The sequence below is a fragment of the Pezoporus wallicus genome, unplaced genomic scaffold (assembly GCF_028554395.1).
Source record: "Pezoporus wallicus isolate ANWC-B61680 ecotype Strahan unplaced genomic scaffold, APGP_CSIRO_Pwel_v1 contig_11517, whole genome shotgun sequence".
NCBI classification, from domain to species: Eukaryota; Metazoa; Chordata; class Aves; order Psittaciformes; family Psittacidae; genus Pezoporus; species Pezoporus wallicus.
The window spans coordinates 4,497-23,399 of record NW_026636551.1 but is presented as its reverse complement, the minus strand read 5'-3'; the positions used below and the strand labels follow the sequence as shown (position 1 = coordinate 23,399).

Genomic DNA, 18,903 nt, shown 5'->3' with positions numbered 1-18,903 from the left:
CTCCTTGCTCCACTCGGTATCAGGGGTTTCGCTATGGGGTCAGGGCGCAGGCTGCTATCGGTCTTTCTTCCGTCCAGCTTCCCTCAGAGGTCCGGCGCAGCGACCGGGTAATCTGCGGTGCCAGCCTGCGGCCTCCGCGCTGCCTGAGCCAATGCTAGATCTGGAGGTGGTGCCCGAGCGGTCTCTGGGGAACGAGCAATGGGAGTTCACCTTGGGTAAGTATGCCCCCCCCCCCTCCGTCCCCGTGGGGATGAGGGGTTGGTTCGGGTCTCCTCATGACCTGTAAGGTTTCTCTTACTGCTTTCAGGGAGTTGTAAGAGTGAAAGAGAGAGAGTCAAGGCTTGCCTGTTCTGTCACTAAAAATACTAATTTATAAGCTTTAAGAATTTTAAGTCTCATCTTCAGGTTTTGTACAGCGTGTTGTGCTTTGTTCATTAGTGTCTGTGCTTTCTTTGTTTTCTTCTTCTTAGTTTTTTTTTCTTCTTTGTTTTGTCTTACCTTGCCATCTTGGACTAGCAATTTTTTAAATGACTTCTAAAAGATGAGGCACATGTGTATTGATTGTCACCTGAATATATGTCAGGTGATACCCAGCATCTTCAGCTGTGCTAATACTGAAATACTGTGCTTTTTCTGTACAAATCCTTCATAAATGAGTTGAGTTTTACAATTTCTTTGTGTTGTTGCTGAATTGCGACAATACATTGGAGAAGGTAATGTTTTGAGAGCTTTTCTCTATGTTAGATAAACAGTATTTCTCCCCGCCAATAAATAATGTGCGTTTTTCATGTGTGTGAGAGGCCCTTCTCTACCAGTTATTGCTCTGTTTACTGTGATGAGAAAGAACTCTTCTGTAGCTGTTGGAAATTTGGCTGGTGTGCATCCCAGGCCACTTAAATGTGCAGTTGAAACTCTGTGTGGATTCTTCAGATGACTCATGTTTTTAAGTAGATAGTGGTAGTTATATCCAATCTAAACTTCCCCTGTTTAAGTTTTAACCCATTACCCCTTGTCCTATCACTACAGTCCCTAATGAAGAGTTCTTCCCCAGAATCCTTATAGGCCCCCTTCAGATACTGGAAGACTTCTATGACATCTCCATGCAGCCTTCTCTTCTCCAGGCTGAACAGCCCCAACTTTCTCAGCCTATCTGTCTTCATATGGGAGGTGCTCCCAGCTATGATGTCTCCACACAGCCTTCTCTTCTCCAGGCTGAAGAGCCCCAACTTTCTCAGCCCGTCTTCATACGGGAGGTGCTCCAGTCTCCTGATCATCCTCATGGCCCTTCTCTGGACTTGTTCTAACAGCTTCATGTACTTTTTATGTTGAGGACACCAGAAATGTACGCAGTACTCCAAGTTGAGGTCTCGTGAGAGCAGAGGGGCAGGATCACCTCCTTCAACCTGCTAGTCTTGCTTCTTTTGATGCAGCCCAGGATACGGTTAGTTTCTGGGCTGCAAGCACACACTGCCAGTTCCTGGTCAGTTCCTGGTCAGTCAACACCCCCAAGTCCTTCCCTGCAGGTCTGCTTTGAATCTCTTCTCTGCCCAAACTGTGTAGCTGTGCCTGGGATTGCCTTGACCCAGCTGTAGGACTGGATCAGTCACTTGGCTTGATTGCACTTCATAAGGTTGGCATCTGCCCACCTCACAAGCGTGTCAAGGTCCCTCTGGATGGCATTCTTTCCCTCCAGCATATCAATCAAACCAAACAGCTTGGTGTCATCGGCAAACTTGCCAAGGGCGCACTCAATCCCATTGTCCATGTCAGCGATGAAGATGTTAAACAAGACCGGTCTTAACACCGATCCCTGAGGGATACCACTTGTTACTGGTCTCCAGCTGGACATTGAGCCATTGACCACAACTCTTTGTGTGTGGCCATCCAGCCAGTTCTTTATCCACCAAGTGGTCCACCTATCAAATTGATGTCTCTCCAATTTAGAGACAAGGACATCGCATGGTCGTGTCGAACGCTTTGCACAAGTACAGGTAGATAACGTCAACTGCTCTACCCCGTCCATCAGTTCTGTAGCCCCATCATAGAAGGCCACCAAATTGGTCAGGCAGGATTTCCCCTTAGTGAAGCCATGTTGGCTGTCACCAACCACCTTGTTTTCCATGTGCCTCAGCATGTTTTCCATGCTGTTGCATGTTTCCATAGCTGTTGCATTTTCAGAGTGAGTGATTGAGATACCAGCATTGGACTCTTCTGATTTTCTGACTTTGCTGTTCCTTTGTCTAGATCACAGTTAATGGTGGGAGTAGCTTGGCTTATGCAAACAGGGTTTTGTATGGCAGCTGCCTGTGTCTGGCAAGACTTATGATGCTGTTGTCACCTGTGACATCAGGGCGATAGACTCTTCCCTAAAATCACTGTTGCACTGCTGCCACAAGCTTGTGTTGCACCAAAGGTGTGATGTGGTCTGGAGTTGTTTATATGGACCCCATTGAACACAAAGGGCTGTTTATGCTGCTGTGACTTCCAAGTCAAGTAAAACTTGATGGTTATAGGGAAGTTTAGAAGTGCTTTTGGAAGATAATTATAGTACCTCAGGTCCCACCCTTTGAAATCTCTGTGATCTCTTGATACTGCTAACATGTTATTGTGCTCTCTTAGTTCTGTGAAACCTTTCATGATCCTTTAGTGCCTATGTTACCTGAAAAGAAATGCAATCGCAAATTATATACTGTGGCAATCTTCATAAATACTGGTTTCCCCCATTCTCCTTATAAGAATGATAAAAGGGACAAGGGAAAATGATCTTGGGGTGTGTGTTTTTTGTGTTTTTTTTTGTTTGTTTGTTTTTTTTGGTTTTTTTTTTGTTTTTTTTTTTTTAAATCCCCAAAGCCTGTTAATGCAGTCTCATGGTTAAAATTACACACTGTGTCTTTGCCTGTGTGTACACGCACACGCATTCATAGATGTGAGAGGGAGGAAACTCAGCTGTAATTCTTGGAGTAAACACAGCCACCATGTGATGTGTCTAATTAGCATGTCCTGCTGGTACAGAGCAGGAGGCTGACTAGGTATTAAGATATTTAATTTTGCCTTGTGATGTATGAAAATTGTCCCTGTTGATAAAGCTGTTTGAGCTGTGTTGGTGGTAACGAGGCTGGAAGTGCTGGTGTAAATTGGGCTGTGGCTGCCAGCAGTATTCCACTCGTGATTTGTTTAGTTCTGTTCTTAAGAAAGCTAATAGCAGTATTCTTGAACTGCTGCTGACTCTAGCTTCCAGTATTGTGTCCACAATGGAGATAACTGAGGGGAAATGCCAGGAAATTGTTTTACATGAGTTTTTGGATTCTGTTTCTGGCTCTGGTGTTGAGTCTATGGGATCAGAGCATAAAAAATTCAAGCAAGGCTGAGTTTTGTGTTCAGTTAGGTACCTGTGTCACTGCACCTCTTGGGCTACATTCCTGCTGTTTTAAAGGAAAACAATTAAATGCTTCTATAGTGCCTATAGCTGTATTAGTGTTCAAGTTTTGTATGACTTCTAAGGTATGCTTGCATTTTTCTTGCTTTTTATATTTTTCCTACTAAGTTTCACTTTCTGTATAACATGTTACAATTCATCTTCTTTTAGATTTTTCTTGTCTTCTCTTTTAGTCTTTATTCACTCCTCTACCCCCCTCCCCTTCAAGACACTTACTCTTAGCATAGGCTAATGTTTCAAGCCTTGCTGTTCATGACCAGTGCATGTGAGAGGTGTGTCTTTGCCACTTGTAGCACCCCCAGCATTTAGAAAAGGGAAAAGTCTGCAATGAGAGAGTCCTAGAGCTGATTTTTGTGGGTATTATTTGCTGCGACTCGGTTTGGTTGACTGTCTGATGTGCTGGAAACTGCATCCCTGTTCCCCCTGCCTGGTGGTGAGCAGGGGAAAAAAAATTCTGTTTTCCTTCTTGACTGCAGAGGCTGATGAATGTTGAGGAAAAGGGGGTGAGGTGTGTGTGTGTGTGAGTGAGAAGGGTGGAGAAAAATAACTCTGTTTCTTTACTCTTCTGGCTCTCTGCTGATGGAGGCAAAGGGAAGATACCGGCTCCTCCATGTTTTAGGTTCTGTGAAATTTTCTTGGAGAACTTAAGCTCCTCATTGCAGCTTTGCTAAGCAGCTGTGTGGCAAAATCTTGATTCTCAGTTGCTGAACAAAATCGGTCCATGTCCATTTGCTTGCAGCTTGAGAAAGCTCTGAGAGTCACGTGAGCCATCTGTTTGCACACTTACCAACCAAAGTTCTTGTTTTTTTTTTTAAAGAGCTCATGTTCTTGCAAATCTCCTAGAAATACTGACTTTGAAAATGGTTTTTATGCTTTTAAATTACTGTTACTTTTTTTTTTTATCATAGCACTTAATAGGTTTAAGAAATGTGAAGCTTTCACAACAGCATTTTTGATCTTGGCTACCTGCTGTTTGTGTTTCTGTTCCATTTTGAAAATATTATCTAATACATAATAACTGTCTCTTTAAAACTCAGCTGCTGAAACTGCAAGGCAACTTCTGTTTCCTAGGTAATAGGAAATAGTGCTGCTTTACTGTGTGGCTCTGTGCATTTAAATTTTATTACTGTTATTAAGCTAGTAACTATTCTTTTTGATATTATATAGAATCATAAAGTTGTAGAATAGTTAGGGTTGGAAAGGACCTTAAGATCATCTAGCTCCAACCCCCCTGCCGTGGGCAGGGACACCTCACACTAAACCATGTCGCCCAAGGCTCTGTCCAACCTGGCCTTGAACACTGCCAGGGATGGAGCATTCACAACTTCCTTGGGCAACCCATTCCAGTGCCTCACCACCCTCACGGTAAAGAACTTCCTCCTTATATCTAATCTAAACATCCCCTGTTGAAGTTTTAACCCCTTACCCCTTGTTCTATCACTACAGTGCCTAATGATGAGTCCTTCCCCAGCATCCTTATAGACCCCCTTCAGACACTGGAAGGTTGCTATGAGGTTTCCACACAGCCTTCTCTTCTCCAGGCTGAACAGCCCCAACATTCTTAGCCTATCATTATCTGGTGTATAATTTCTAGCTGCAAAAAAAAGTTGCTTCTAGGCTAATGTGAAAAAAATCTGATAGGAGCAATTGTATATAGTATTTTCAAATTTAATTACTGTAGCTCTTATCTATAACCCTGTTTTGCTAAGATTTTATTTCATAATTGCAAAAAAGCTGCAAGGTATGGGTATGACAGGCATGTATATATATGGAGAGACAAAGGGAACTTTCTCATTTTGGTACTGTAGATAATGTTTGAAAGCTGCTTTGGAACATGATGTACAGTCTGAGTTTGAGAGGTGCAGCTGATAACTAAAAATTTGAATTCTTGAATTGTTACCTCAATAAATGTATAGTTCTTGTGGCAAATTTTACCTAATCAAGGCATCTTTCTTAATGTTTAAAAACTAGAAATAAAGAAGAGCAGGGCAAGGAATGTAAATAAAATGTCAGATAACTAATCTAAATTTACTTGCAGCGATTGGACAGAGCCTTGGGTGCCATGGTGAGGTGTCCCTGCCCATGGCATGGGGGTTGGAACTAGATGATCTTTAGGTCCTTTCCAACCCTAACTATTCTATGATTCTATGATTAATAGGGAAATAAAACTTCACAATTATGAGCTCATAACCTCTCTTTATAAAGGCCTGCTTTGAATCCAGGAACACACTCAGGTTTCATTTGGAAAAGCAGCAGAGAATTTAAGTGCAATAAAGGATGAGATGGTATTGTGGTTTAAGCTTAGTTGGTAACTCAGAACCACACAGCTGCTTGCTCACTCCCCCCGCCCTAGCAGGATGGGGAGGAGAATTGAAAGAATGTAAATTCCACAGGTTGAGATAAGAACAGTTCAGTAACTAAAGTATAATACAAAACTACTGCTATTCCCAATAATAATAATGATAAGGGAACTAACAAGGGGAGAGAATATAATTGCTCACTACTTGCTGACTGATACTCGGCCTGACCCAAGCAGCGATCTACCCCTTCCGGTTAACTCCCCACAGTTTCTATACGGGGCATGATGTGCTGTGTTATGAAATACCCCTTTGGGTAGTTCAGGGCAGGTATCCTGTCTCTAATTCCTCCTGGCTTCCTGTGCCCCTCCTCGCTGGCAGAGCATGAGACTGAGAAGTCCTTGATTGGGGTAAACGTTTGTCCTGGGTTCAGCAGTAGCAGTCATGTTTGTTTCCTTTGTGGGACTGCAGGGTTGGAGGAGGTATCGGTCGGAGCTTGGTCGGGCTTGGGGGGCGAGTTATCGGTCAGCGGGTGGTGAGGTGTTGTATTCTTTGGATAATGTCCTGGGTTCAGCAGTAGCAGTCATACCAGTTAACACAAAGGAAAAAAACATGACTGCTACTGCTGAACCCAGGACAACGTTACTTAGCAAGAACTAAAAATACTGTTGTGTTATCAGCACTGTTCTCAGACTGAAGTCAAAAACACTGCACTGCACTACTAGGAAGGAGAAAAATGACTGCTACAGCTGAACCCAGGACAGATGGTATGGAGCTATTCTTTCTGCATAATCAGCTGTTTTATTCCACTTTCAAAAACTTATAGCTGTAAAGATAAGATACACACTGAAGGGAAATCCCCCCAAAAAAATAAAAAAATCCAATCAAGTAAAAAAACCCAGAACAACAAAACCTACCAAAAAATAGCCTTTGAAATTGTGTTAGAGGGTGAATGACTTTTAAGTGTATTACTTAAATTGAACCAAATTGTTTAGTAAACTAAGAAGATAAAGATCCTTCCTTGACATGAATGTAGCTGTATCAGCAGGTAATGTGGCCTGTTAGGTCTAACGGGAATCATTACTCTGCTTTAGTATTTGTATCTATCCTCTAGGACTACTCAGTACTTAATCAAGCTTATTAGAGGGTCTGCCATATGATGTGGTCTGGTAGCCTATTGAATGTGTAATGGAGTGTTCTAGCCAGTTCTAGTGCAGTTTGTTTACCAGTTACTGGACTGTTGACCCCCAGAATTAGAAAACTTCATGCATGGATTGCATAAAAATCTGTGCTTTTTCTACCTGAGCTTTGCTGTTTAATTTTGTGGCTAGAGATACTTTTATATATGCTTTACAAACTGGTAGATAAATAATGATACTTCTGTTTGAAGAAACAAGTCTGTGCTGATAGAGTGAGTCAGGCAGGCTTATTTGTTGGTTGCATACCTTTCTGTTGTAATGTCCTCTTTGTTGATGGCGGGTGTTACCTCATCTGTAACCTTTCTGTTAAAAAGAACTGTTAGCTGGTCTTGGAACTGAGAAAATCCAACTGGTTTTATTCACAGGAATGCCGTTGGCTCAGGCTGTAGCAATCCTTCAGAGACACTGTCGCATTATCAAAAACATCCAGGTTCTCTACAGTGAGCAGGTGAGTAGTGCATGGTCTGGCTGGGTCACTTACCTCCTTGTGTTGCAGAATTAAGGCATTGGGGTGTACGTTGATATGGTGTCATGCTAACATATGTATTGTATGAATTGTGGAGCTATTTGAAATTGAATTACCCAATTACTGCTACCACATCAGAGGTGTAGCTTTTAGAAGTTCCATGTTAAGTGTAATAATCCTCACCACAGTGCAGTGATTTAACAGGTATAAGTCTTGTATGTTGTCCTGGGTTCAGCAGTAGCAGTCATTTTTTCCCCTTCTTAGTAGCTGGTGCAGAGCTGTGTTTTTGACTTTCGGCCTGGGAACAGAGCTGATTGACGCTCAAATGTTTGGTCTGGCCAAGGACTTTTCTGAGCCTCATGCTCTGCCAGGGAGGAGGGGAAGCCGGGAGGAAGCAGACAGGACACCTGACCCAAACTGACCAAAGAAGTATTCCATACTACGTCATGCCCAGGATGTAATGGAGAGTTACCCGGAAGGGCTAGGGGACTGCGGGGTTGGACGAGGTATGGGTTGGTGTTCTGTAGGGTGGGGTGGGGTGAGTTATCAGTCAGCTGGTGCTGAGGTGTTGTATTCTCTTCCCTTGTTATTTCCTTTATCATTATTATTATTGGTGGGAGCAGTAGTGATTTGTGTTATAGCTTAGTTACTAAACTGTTCTTATCTCAACCTGTGGGAGTTGCATTCTTTTCGATTCTCCTCTCTGTCCCTCCAGGAGCAGGGGGAGGGCAAGAAGGGGGGGGGGGGAGTGAATGAATGAGCTGACTGACTAGGTTTAAACCACGACATATGTGCCGTGGTGGGGTAGTATTGATTTCCTTTAAGAAGGAAAATGTTCTGTAGTTATCTGGATAATTTAATTCTAGTCTTTTGATATTATCGTTGTCAAGAATTGCAGTGTTTTTGAAGTACCGAATCACTTGCTACTTTCTGTTTTCATCAGTGGTGATGAATCCCCTGAAAAGGCTTCCATACTTTCTGGATCTGCAGAAAGTGAATGCACTAATTTAAACCAGCTATAGATGTTTTAATTGTTCTTCTTAACTAAACGTTAAGTTCCTAGTAAGTTTGACTTCCATCAGAAAGGGGACTAGAAGTGAAACTTTTCAGCTAGATGAAATAAAATGAAGGAAGTGGAAGAGATGGGACAAAGGAGGATTGTGACTTTCTGAATGTGTATTATGTGAAATGAATATCAATCAGAAGATATTCATGTGTTGTAGATGACTGATTTTTGCATCAGGAAAAAGGCAAAGTACTAGAATGTCAGCTTGTACCAAAAGACTGAGTGAGGCCCATGTGTTTGCAGTGAATGCCGAGTGGCTAAGGAACAAGCTAGACTCTGGTGTTTAATGCTGGGTACATAGTTGATGTGAAGCAAAAAAGGATAATTCAATTGCATTATGTAGATTTATGGGGTTTATGATGACTGAATTGCAAACTGAAAAACTAGTTCCTTGTATTTAATAAAGCACTTTTTCAAATCTACTAGTGTTGTGGTTTAAGCCCAGCTGGCAACCCAGAAACTGCACAGCTGTTCACTCACTCCCCCCCCTTCCTCCCCCTGCAACCAGAGGGATGGGGAGGAAAATCAAAAGAATGTAACTCCCACAGGTTGAGATAAAAACAGTCCCGTAACTAAGGTATAACACAAACCACTACTGCTACCACCAATGATAATAATGATGATGATAAGGGAAATAACAAGGGAAGAGAATACAGCTGCTCACCACTCGCCAACCTATACCCAGCCCGATCCGAGTAGTGATCTAGCCCTTCCGGGTAACTGCCCCTAGTTTATATACTGGGTATGACGTGCTGTGGTATGGTATACCTCTTTGGTTTGTTTGGGTCAGGTGTCCTGTCTCTGCTTCCTCCCGACTTCCCCTCCGCCTTTCAGTGCATGAGTCTCAGAAAGACCTTGGTCAGACTAAACATTACTAAGCAGCAACTAAAAACATCAGTGTTATCAGTGCTGTTCCCAGGCTGAAAGTCAAAAACACAGCACTGCACCAGCTACTGAGAAAAAATGACTGCTATTGCTGAACCCAGGACAGTATCCACCCCTTATTCCATACCATTCATGTCATGCTCAGATCCCACATTTTCAATATACTGTCACTTATCTCATTGATATACATATATATACATCCACGCAGAGAGAGAGAGATCATTGCTTAGTGCATGGACCAATCCTTATAAAGCTGCTGAGTCCATCCGGTCAATGATGTTGGGCTCTATCTCTTGTAACAGTCTTTCAGAGCCGGAGAGGCTGTGATGTAGTCAGTCTTCCAGGCCTCCCCATATCTGTACTTCAGCCATTGTCCTCTGTACCAAAGAGCCTTTAATAGCTTGGCTTCCTTAATTGCAGCATGTTTCACACTCGTGAATAACCTGGGCAATGGTGTCCATTACTAAGTCCACCCCTTGATCATCAGTCCATCTATATGTTGCATCTCTGCCCTGATGGCCTGAGGTGTCATCGGTCCACCAGGCTCAAAATAGTTCACCCTCACTTTCAGCAGTTTTTCGTTGGGGACTCCATACAGCTGCCTTCCATCTCTGATGCTTCCAAAGCACTGAAGGGGCCCAATGGACTAGATACTTGCCCATACTGTCCCACACACACTGCCACTTGTGACTGTCCAGCCTCTGGGAAAATCTCTTTGTCCTCCTATATTGTCGTCTAATCCTAGACAAGACCCAAACATGACTCCACTTAACTTTTGAGATCAGACAAAATGATCGTGGATAAAACACACTCTGTATGTGTGCCAGCATGGTGATCCACATCACAATCAGCAGGGAGGTCTCAAGGGTACCCAAAGTCCCTTCAAAACTCAAATGATGCTACTGTACTTGTCACTTGGGCTGGTGTAGCTGCTGTGCTTGGACCTGGAGTATCTGTGCTGTCGCCTGCAGTTGGAGTTTGAGTACCTGCTGTACTTGTTGCTGGGGTTGGTGTAGCTGCTGTGTTTGGAGTTGCTGTGTTATCTGTTTGTCGTGGTTTAAACCCAGTCAGGTAATTCGTTCGCTCACTTCCCCCCTTTCTTGCCCTCCCCCTGCTCTCGGAGGGACGGAGAGGAGAATCAAAAGAATGCAACTCCCACGGGTTGAGATAAGAACAGTTTAGTAACTAAGGTATAACACAAATCACTACTGCTACCACCAATGATAATAATGATAAAGGAAATAACAAGGGAACAGAATACAACACCTCACCACCCGCTGACCGATAACTCGCCCCCCAAGCCCGACCAAGCTCCGACCGATACCTCCTCCAACCCTGCAGTCTCCCAGCCCTTCCGGCTAACTCCCAGTTACATCCTGGGCATGACGTGCTGTGGTATGGAATAGCTCTTTGGTCAGTTTGGGTCAGGTGTCCTGTCTCTGCTTCCTCCCAGCTTCTCCTCCTGCCTGGCAGAGCATGAGGCTCACAAAGTCCTTGGCCAAACCAAAACATCTCTATCAGCTCTGTTCCTGAGCTGAAAGTCAAAACACTGCACTGCACCAGCTACCAAGGAGGAGAAACATGACTGCTACTGCTGAACTCAGGACACTGTTGTAGTATCTGTAGTTTGAGTATCTGCTCTACTTGTCGCTAGGGTGTGTGGGAATGTCTCCCTCATAGGCTGACCACCCAAGGAGGGGAAAAAAGATGTGTAATTGCCATACACTTCCATTATATACCTCCCAAGGTATAGAGGTGGTGACCACACTGGGAACACAAGCCAGATCAGTTTCATGATCAATGATTCCATTGTATTAAAAGTCATGACCATAAAGTGCAGTGAAACGAGAACCTTAGCCCAAGGCGCCCAGCTGATAAACACAAACACAGCAAATACCGGCTGTAAGTAAGGTACGACATGCTGAGACTTCGAGATCAAGAGCAACAACTTTGAGATCCAATAAATCAACATTGTGATGAGTGACTATTAATCCAAAACAATAAATGCTTATCACAAATATGATTAGACACACTCCACTCAGATCTGTTATCTTAACCCCTTGTGCCCCATGTTGGGCACCAAAAAGAACTGTTGTGGTTTAAGCCCAGCCTGTCACGCAGAAACCACGCAGCTGTTCGCTCACTCCCCCCACCTTCCTTCCCTCGCTCCTGGAGGGATGGGGAGGAGAATCGAAAGAATGTAACTCCCACGGGTTGAGATAAGAACAGTCCAGTAACTAAGGTATAACAGAAACCACTACTGCTACCACCAATAATAATAATGATAAGTGAAATAACAAGGGAAGAGAATAAAACTGCTCACCACCCACTGACCAATACCCAGCCTGACCGAGCAGTGATCTAGCCCTTCTGGGTAATTGCCCCCAGTTTATATACTGGGCATGATGTTCTGTGGTGTGGAATACTTCTTTGGTTAGTTTGAGTCAGGTGTCCTGTCTCTGCTTCCTCCTGGCTTCCCCTTCTCCCTGTCAGAGCATGAGACTCAGAAAGTCCTTGGTCAGACTAAACATTACTAAACAGCAATTAAAAACATTGGTGTTATCAGCTCTGTTCCCAGGCTGAAAGTCAAAAACACAGCACTGTACCAGCTACTGAGAAGGAGAAAAAATGACTGCTACTGCTGAACCCAGGACAACTAGTAATAAAAGGAGGGCCAAGGAGAGCCTCCGTTCTCTGCTGGATACTAGGGGAAACCTAGTGACTGAGGATGAGGAAAAGGCTGAGGTACTTAATGCTGCTTTTGCTTCAGATTTACTAGTCACACCAGCCATCCTTGGGGTACTCGGTGCCCTGAGTTGGATGGCAGAGATGGGGAGCTGATTGAAGTCCCCGTAATTCAGGAAGAAATGGTTAGAGACCTCCTGCTCCACTTAGACATATACAAGTCTATGGGGCTGGATGGGTTACACCCAAGAGTGCTGAAGGACCTGGCAGAGGAGCTTGCTAAGCCACTCTCCACCATCTATCAGCAGTCCTGGTCTAGTGGGCAGGTCCCAGAGGACTGGAAGTTGGCCAGTGTGATGCCTCTCTACAAAAAGGGCAGGAAGGAAGACCCTGGAACTACAGGCCTGTCAGTTTGATCTCAGTGACAGGATAGGTCATGGAGCAGTTGATCCTAAGTAAGATCATAAAGCATGTGTGGGAAAACAGAGGGATCAGGCCCAGTTCATGAAGGACAGGTCCTGCTTGACCAACCTGATTTCCTGTGATAAGGTGACCCACCTGGTTGATGAGGAAAAGGCTGTGGACATTGTCTATTTGGACTTAAGTATTTGACACTCTTTCCCACAGTGTTCTCCTGGACAAATTGTTTGCTCATGGCCTGGATAGGTGGATTCTTTGTTGGGTAGGAAACTGGTTGGATGGCCAAGCCCAAAGAGTGGTGGTAAATGGCATCACATCTAGTTGGCAACTGGTCACTAGTGGTGTCCCTCAGGGCTCGGTGTTAGGGCCAGTGTTGTTTAATATCTTCATTGATGATCTGGATGAGGGGATTGAGTGCACCCTCAGTAAATTTGCAGACAACGCAAAGTTGGCTGGGAGTGTTAATCTGCTGGAGTGTAGGGAGGCTCTGCAGAGGGATCTGGACAGGCTGGATCGATGGGCTGTGGCCAGTGGTATGAGGCTCAACAAGGCAGAGTGCTGGGTCCTGCATTTGAGCCACAACCCCATGCAACGCTCCAGGCTTGGGGAAGAGTGGCTGGAAAGCTGCTCTGTGGAAAAGGACCTGGGGGTGCTGATTGATGGAGATGAACATGAGTCAGCTTGTGCCCAGGTAGCTAGGAAGGCCATCAGCACCCTGGCCTGTATCAGAAATAGCATAGCCAGCTGGTCCAGGGAAGTGATCATCCCCCTGTGCTCGTCACTGGTGAGACTGCACCTCGAGTATTGTGTTCAGCTCTGGGCCCTTCACTACAAGAAAGACATTGAGGTGCTGGAATGGGTCCAGAGAAGGGCAACAAAGCTGGTGAAGGCTCTGGAGAACAAGTCTTATGAGGAACAGCTGAGGGAACTGGGGCTGTTTAGTCTGGAGAAGAGAAGGCTCAGGGGACCTTATTGCTCTGTACACCTACCTGAAAGGAGGTTGTAGTGAGGTGGGGATTGGTCTTTTCTCCCAAGTAGCAAGCCATAGGGCAAGAGGTAACAGCCTCAAGATGTGCCAGGGGAGGTTTAGTCTGGATGTTAGGAAAAATTTTTTCACAGAGAGGGTGATCATGTATTGGAACAGGCTTACCAGGGAAGGTAGAATCGCCGTCCCTGGAAGTGTTCAAAATCTGTGTAGATGAGGCCCTCAGTGACATGGTTTAGTGGTGGTCTTGGCAGTCCTGTGGTAATGGTTGGCCTTGATGATCAGCCTAGTTGATTCTATGATTAATGCATGGGAGCATCTGTCTGGCAGTAAATGTATTCCTTGGTGTTTGTATGCTTTGGAGTTTTTTAGGTTTTCTTACCACGGGGCATTCCAGAATTATTTCTAGGTTTGTTTAGATAAATTATGAGATTCCTGATCCTCTCAGGTTTGTAGAATCGCAGAAGGATTAGTGGTCCAGTGCTGAAAAGCAAGGTATACTGCTGTGTGGCTTTTTATGCCTCTTGGAAAGCTGCATTGTGCTTGACCATGTACATTGCTTTTTTTATTCTATTTGAGGGGGGTGTTAGAGTTTTTCTCTGCAAACTGATGTTTTCAGCGTCTGCATAGTCCAACAACATAATTGTTCTTAACTTTGTGGAATAGTTGTGCTGATGATGTTTTTTTTTTCCTGTATATTATTCTGATTCAGTTTCTTATACCAGTGCAATTTTTTCCACATACCACTCAGGACTGCAGTTGACTTTCTGACTATATCCTCACCTGCATGCAGAACATCATGCACTTTGTTAGCAGCTGAGCACAAAGAGCTGCTGCTGCAGACCTTAGAATATTCAAAGCTTTATTTAAACTTTGCCATGCACAACTTTTATGTAGTTAGACTATACTTAAATAGTCTTGAAGTCTTTCCTCTTTGCGTTCTAAAAAAGTACCTTTGAGCATAGTGATCAAATGTTATTTAAAGTTGTTGCATGTAAAGCACTGAATTTCTGATCCTGGAACTCCAGTGGCAAGTATTTCCTTTTAAAAATTTATATTACGATTAAATGCAATTAGATCTGCCCACTGCTCTCTTTTAAACTTGACATATATGGGATACCCAAACTGTGCCAAAAAAGCTTGATGAACCCTTTTCTGTGACTAAAGAATTTTGTCTCCTTTTTGGTCAGTTTAAGTGGGGTATTTAATTTTTTTTTATTTAATTATTTTTTTTATGTTTTCCTAAGCCTCTGGATTTGTGTTGACAGGATTGTTCAGTGATAGCTGTTTTTTCCAGCTTTATGTAGATTAGCAGTGTAACCACATATCTATGTTCCTTCCTTGAGGAAGGACTATCTTGTTGCTTCCCAGCATCATCTTTCATACTTGAGGTTCTATTTTGTATATTAAGTCACACAAACTAAATGTGTGCCCTTGAAACTCTTCTATTAGAAAGTATGCCAACATAGATCAGAAGCTATTTGCTATTTGCAATTATCAAGCTTTTCCTCAGATGTTGTTTTTTGTTGGGTTTTTCTTCCCACTCACTCAAAAGTACTTGTAATGCCCTCATTAATTTTGGAATAACTTTAAGAACATTCTGCTTAGAACCCAGTGAAATGCAGAGCATACCCCATATCAGAAGAACTCTGTTGGTATACTTAAATATAATATGACCAGTGTTTTTTTTTTCTCTATCTGTAGCCTTTCTAAATTAGATTTATAAAGGATTTTTTAAAAAGACCATCAGGATCAACATTAGACCTTTTTATTTCATAGTTATATTACAGTGCTGCTTCAGTTCTACACAGTATCATAAAGGTTTGCCTGCAGTAGTGAAGTGCTGATGCCACTGTGCAAGAGGCTGTGAAGATTTCATTTGGAAGACAGCTTGTACACCAGATCACTGGTGCTCCAAGAAAGATGAGCTTGAACTGAACCTGCTTCAGGAAAAGCTACTGGGGTGACCAAGGGGAATGGGAAATCTGCATCACAGAGGATTGAAAGCCCATGGTTTGTTTTGACCTAGCAATATGAAGTCTAGGATTTGATAACTTCAATGTATGGTTTGGGTAGGACACATGTGAGAATGCACAGAAAGTATTGAGGCTAGAAGACAATGATCATGTGACAATAAACAGGTGAGAGAACATAGGATGAAAATTAGACCTCTGACAGCCAAAACCTTCTCCCAGAAGAGCAAAGAGGAAAGAACAGTTTTTAAGATGGCTTGTGCTTAATTCATGAAAAGGGCTGTATGGTGTGGCTGCTGGCATTAGAAGCCTGTATATGCCCCAGATGTCTCATCCCCATTCTGTCTTTTGCTAGGTAACTGCTAAGTGTGATTCCTTTTTTTTTCTTTTTTTTTTTTTTTTCCTCTCAGGCAACAGTCATGGAGGATAGAACTTTTTAAAGAAAATGTGCTTTAGATGGCACATGATCAAATAGCTGAATTAGGGCCTGATTGTGTACACATGGATTGTACCAGTACAGGATTTAACAGCTTCCACAGTGTCGTGGCAGACTGAGAGGGTGCAGAGCCTATAGAGACACCAGTGAAGCCGGTGGAATGTCTCCTATTGACTCAACAGACTGCAGATTAAGCCTTTGGTTGTTATGATTCACAGTAACTAAGGAAACCTAAATTCCCACCAGAAGAGTCTAAAGGCTTCCTTTTGAGGCCTGAAAAAGGCTGTGACAGTATTTGATTTTTGAAGTGGAAAGCCCTCTCACCATCCTTTTGTCAAGTGTATGTTTGGTCCTGCTGTGAGACTTGGTGAGATGGGCTGTTATTTTTGTGTGCCAAGAATGCAACAGACTGTTCCTGCATGATGTCTCTGATGCTAAACTTTGAATGCTAATTTTCAAGGTGAGTTTGGTGTCATCCCCCCTGCCCCCAGTTAAAGCAATGGACAACTATCCTTTTGGGAGTTCTTGTAGATCTTACGCAGGCAATTTGTTTTCATAAGGAAACTGAGGGGCTGAGAGGTTTGGCCGAATGTATTTTTGTTATGCTCATTCATTGAACAGTGTTTGTTTTCTAAGGATGCTTTATTTTTCCAAAGTAACCAATTTATAGAATCATAGAATCATCTATATCTTAACAAAGGAGCCTTGAAATTAAAAGTCTAACTTTGTTTTTGTTTTTGTTTTACAGTCACCTCTTAGCCATGACCTTATCCTTAACCTGACTCAGGATGGAATCAAACTGCTGTTTGATGCTTTCAATCAGAGACTTAAGGTAGTAAAACACCCTTCCTGCAAACCACACAATGTAAACCAAAATCCTAGGATATGTTGATGCTTAACGGAGAATAAGTATGTGGTTCCTTTAGGCATTTAATTTGCTATTTATAGTGCTCTCTTGTGTTAATGAACTGCATTTTGTCAGTTTGAGGGTTAAATCATTGTTTATAGGATTAAGATGCTTTACCATTGTACTGGGGACCGTAAGAGTGCGATAGGAGTATAATGGTCCAGTGTGGTCTCACTTGTCCGTCTTGAGACAAGATGCAGCAGAAGCTGCTTCCTCCTGTTCTTAGTTTTCAGAGTTCACAGAGTACTCATGTGGGTGTGAGTGCATGCTTTCTCCTAGAAAGCCACGTTCAGGCCTGTCGTGAGCAACTGCCTCCTGCATTGACTTTGGTTTGTTCTGGATGAGTTTTTGTTCTTGTGATCCTATCCCCCAAATGACTGTATGAGTGTAGCAGTGTGCTGTCAGCTGAAACTTGAGCTCTTCCTGTGCTTTAAATGTATATATAAAATTATTGAATAGCAATCCAAATTAATAGTTGTTGGAAGTACTTATTTCTCTAGTAATAACCTGTAACACCATGGTATGTTTGCATTTTTCTTTTTCAAAATCTATTGTATATTAACTATAAAAATGCACATTTTGAAGAACAATATTCAGTTCAAATTGTGTTCAGATGGGGGACAAGTGAATGCTTTTTTGCCAGATTTCAGTTTGGAATTGCCTTATGGTGATTTCTGTTCATGAAGTCATCCTGTAATAATGGGATTTTTATTTTTATCAGGGTTTAGAACTGAATTATTTGGATTGCTTATGTGAATTTACAATTCTTAAGAGAATATGTTAAATTCTGTCAGATGAGCCTTTATCAGTGTAAGTGAAAGCTGCTGTGTAAAATATATTTAATTCTTAAGGAGACTGAGCTCAAAACTGGCATAATCACTTCAAGTGCCTGACTTGCTTACTGATGTGTTTTGAAGTGTCTCAATCTTGTAGCGTATTTGATGTGCTATAACTAATGTATGCCATGTCTCTTCAGCTCCAGTGTTTAAGGGTCTGTCATTTCAACACCCAGTATTCCAAGAACTATGCTAGAGCTTTTCCTCTCACCTTTCTCCACAGTGTTTTTAATTTTTTTTTTATTTTTATTTTTTTAAGAAAGAAGAAAAACAACTGCTTCTGGTATGTGCTTTTAGGTTTGTTTAAAACAAACCAACTAACCAATCTTTTCTGGTATGTTGTGGTTCAGTGGTCTAGCGATACCTGTATTTTAACTATGAAGAGTAAAGCTTTGCAAATGCATACAGTGCTATGAAAACTTTATAGTTTTCAGATAGTGTTATGGAAGAAAATCTATAGGATCAGTTCAGAAGTGAGCAACAGGACCTGTTAAAAAGTAGTGTAGCTGTAAATGCCTGTTTTCAAGTTTGTTTGACTGTTTTTGATGTTGCTCAGCAGCACTGGAAAAATCAAGATGCCACTTTTATTTTTCTTTGCTTTTGTGTGGTGTTTGGTGTGGGGTTTCTTGTTTGGTTTTTGTTGGTTTGTTTGCTTTTTGGTTTTGTGGTTTTTTTTTTTTTGTTTTGTTTTTTTTTTTTTTTTAATTAATACATGCATTTGGTTACAGAAAAGAGTTTGAAATACAGGCTAACAAAATGGAAAGTCTTGACAGACCCAAAGAAGCTGGGGCAGGAATAAAGCCATAGCAATATTCCTAAAAAGTTTCTGCCCTTTCTTCAGGGAGGGGAGGAAGGTTTGTATATAGTCTCTCTACTCTCTTCCAGCAGCCAGAGCACTGAAGGAAATGTGAGCTAACAGGAAGGAGTAGATCCAGGACCAGGTTCTGAAAACATTGCTATGAATTTTAGCAACAAGGTCTCCTAGCATGTTCCCTCTGAGCTGGAAAAAGAGTCAGATTTCACAGTGTTGGTCTGTTATTACTGGTTAGTAGTCACCTGAATGTTTTTGAGTCTTAGTAGTAATTATTAAAACAGCGAGTATGACAAAATATTGGGTTTTACTCATCTAAACCACCTGCCTTCTGGCTGTGTAGTAAACCTATTGCTGAGTAATCCTTAGTCTTCTCGGGCTTTGTTTCTCTGCACATAGCAAGAATCACATTAATCCTTTTGTCAGTGTAGCTTCTGTTGTTCAAAAAATAAATCTTTTCCTAGTGCTGTGGTCTGTTGCAGTTTCTTAAATACTTCTCAC

The 18,903-nt window shown here is 42.5% G+C and overlaps 1 protein-coding gene across 1 annotated transcript; it reads left to right on the top strand.

Annotated features, from left to right (window-relative positions):
• The first annotated feature begins 45 nt into the window (after positions 1-45).
• Positions 46-17,807, top strand: LOC130594585 (phagosome assembly factor 1-like). Its single transcript, XM_057400571.1, has 3 exons — positions 46-215; positions 7,298-7,380; positions 16,597-17,807. The coding sequence occupies exons 1-3, from the start codon at positions 152-154 to the stop codon at positions 16,738-16,740; spliced, it is 291 nt and encodes a 96-aa protein (XP_057256554.1). The 5' UTR covers positions 46-151; the 3' UTR covers positions 16,741-17,807.
• The last annotated feature ends 1,096 nt before the right edge of the window (positions 17,808-18,903 follow it).

Coding starts and splice junctions, on each gene's coding strand:
- LOC130594585 (XM_057400571.1), top strand. CDS start 152: ATGCTAGATCTGGAGGTGGTGCCCGAGCGGTCTCTGGGGAACGAGCAA. Junction 216..7,297: donor GCAATGGGAGTTCACCTTGG/GTAAGTATGCCC, acceptor TTTTATTCACAG/GAATGCCGTTGGCTCAGGCT. Junction 7,381..16,596: donor AGGTTCTCTACAGTGAGCAG/GTGAGTAGTGCA, acceptor TTTGTTTTACAG/TCACCTCTTAGCCATGACCT.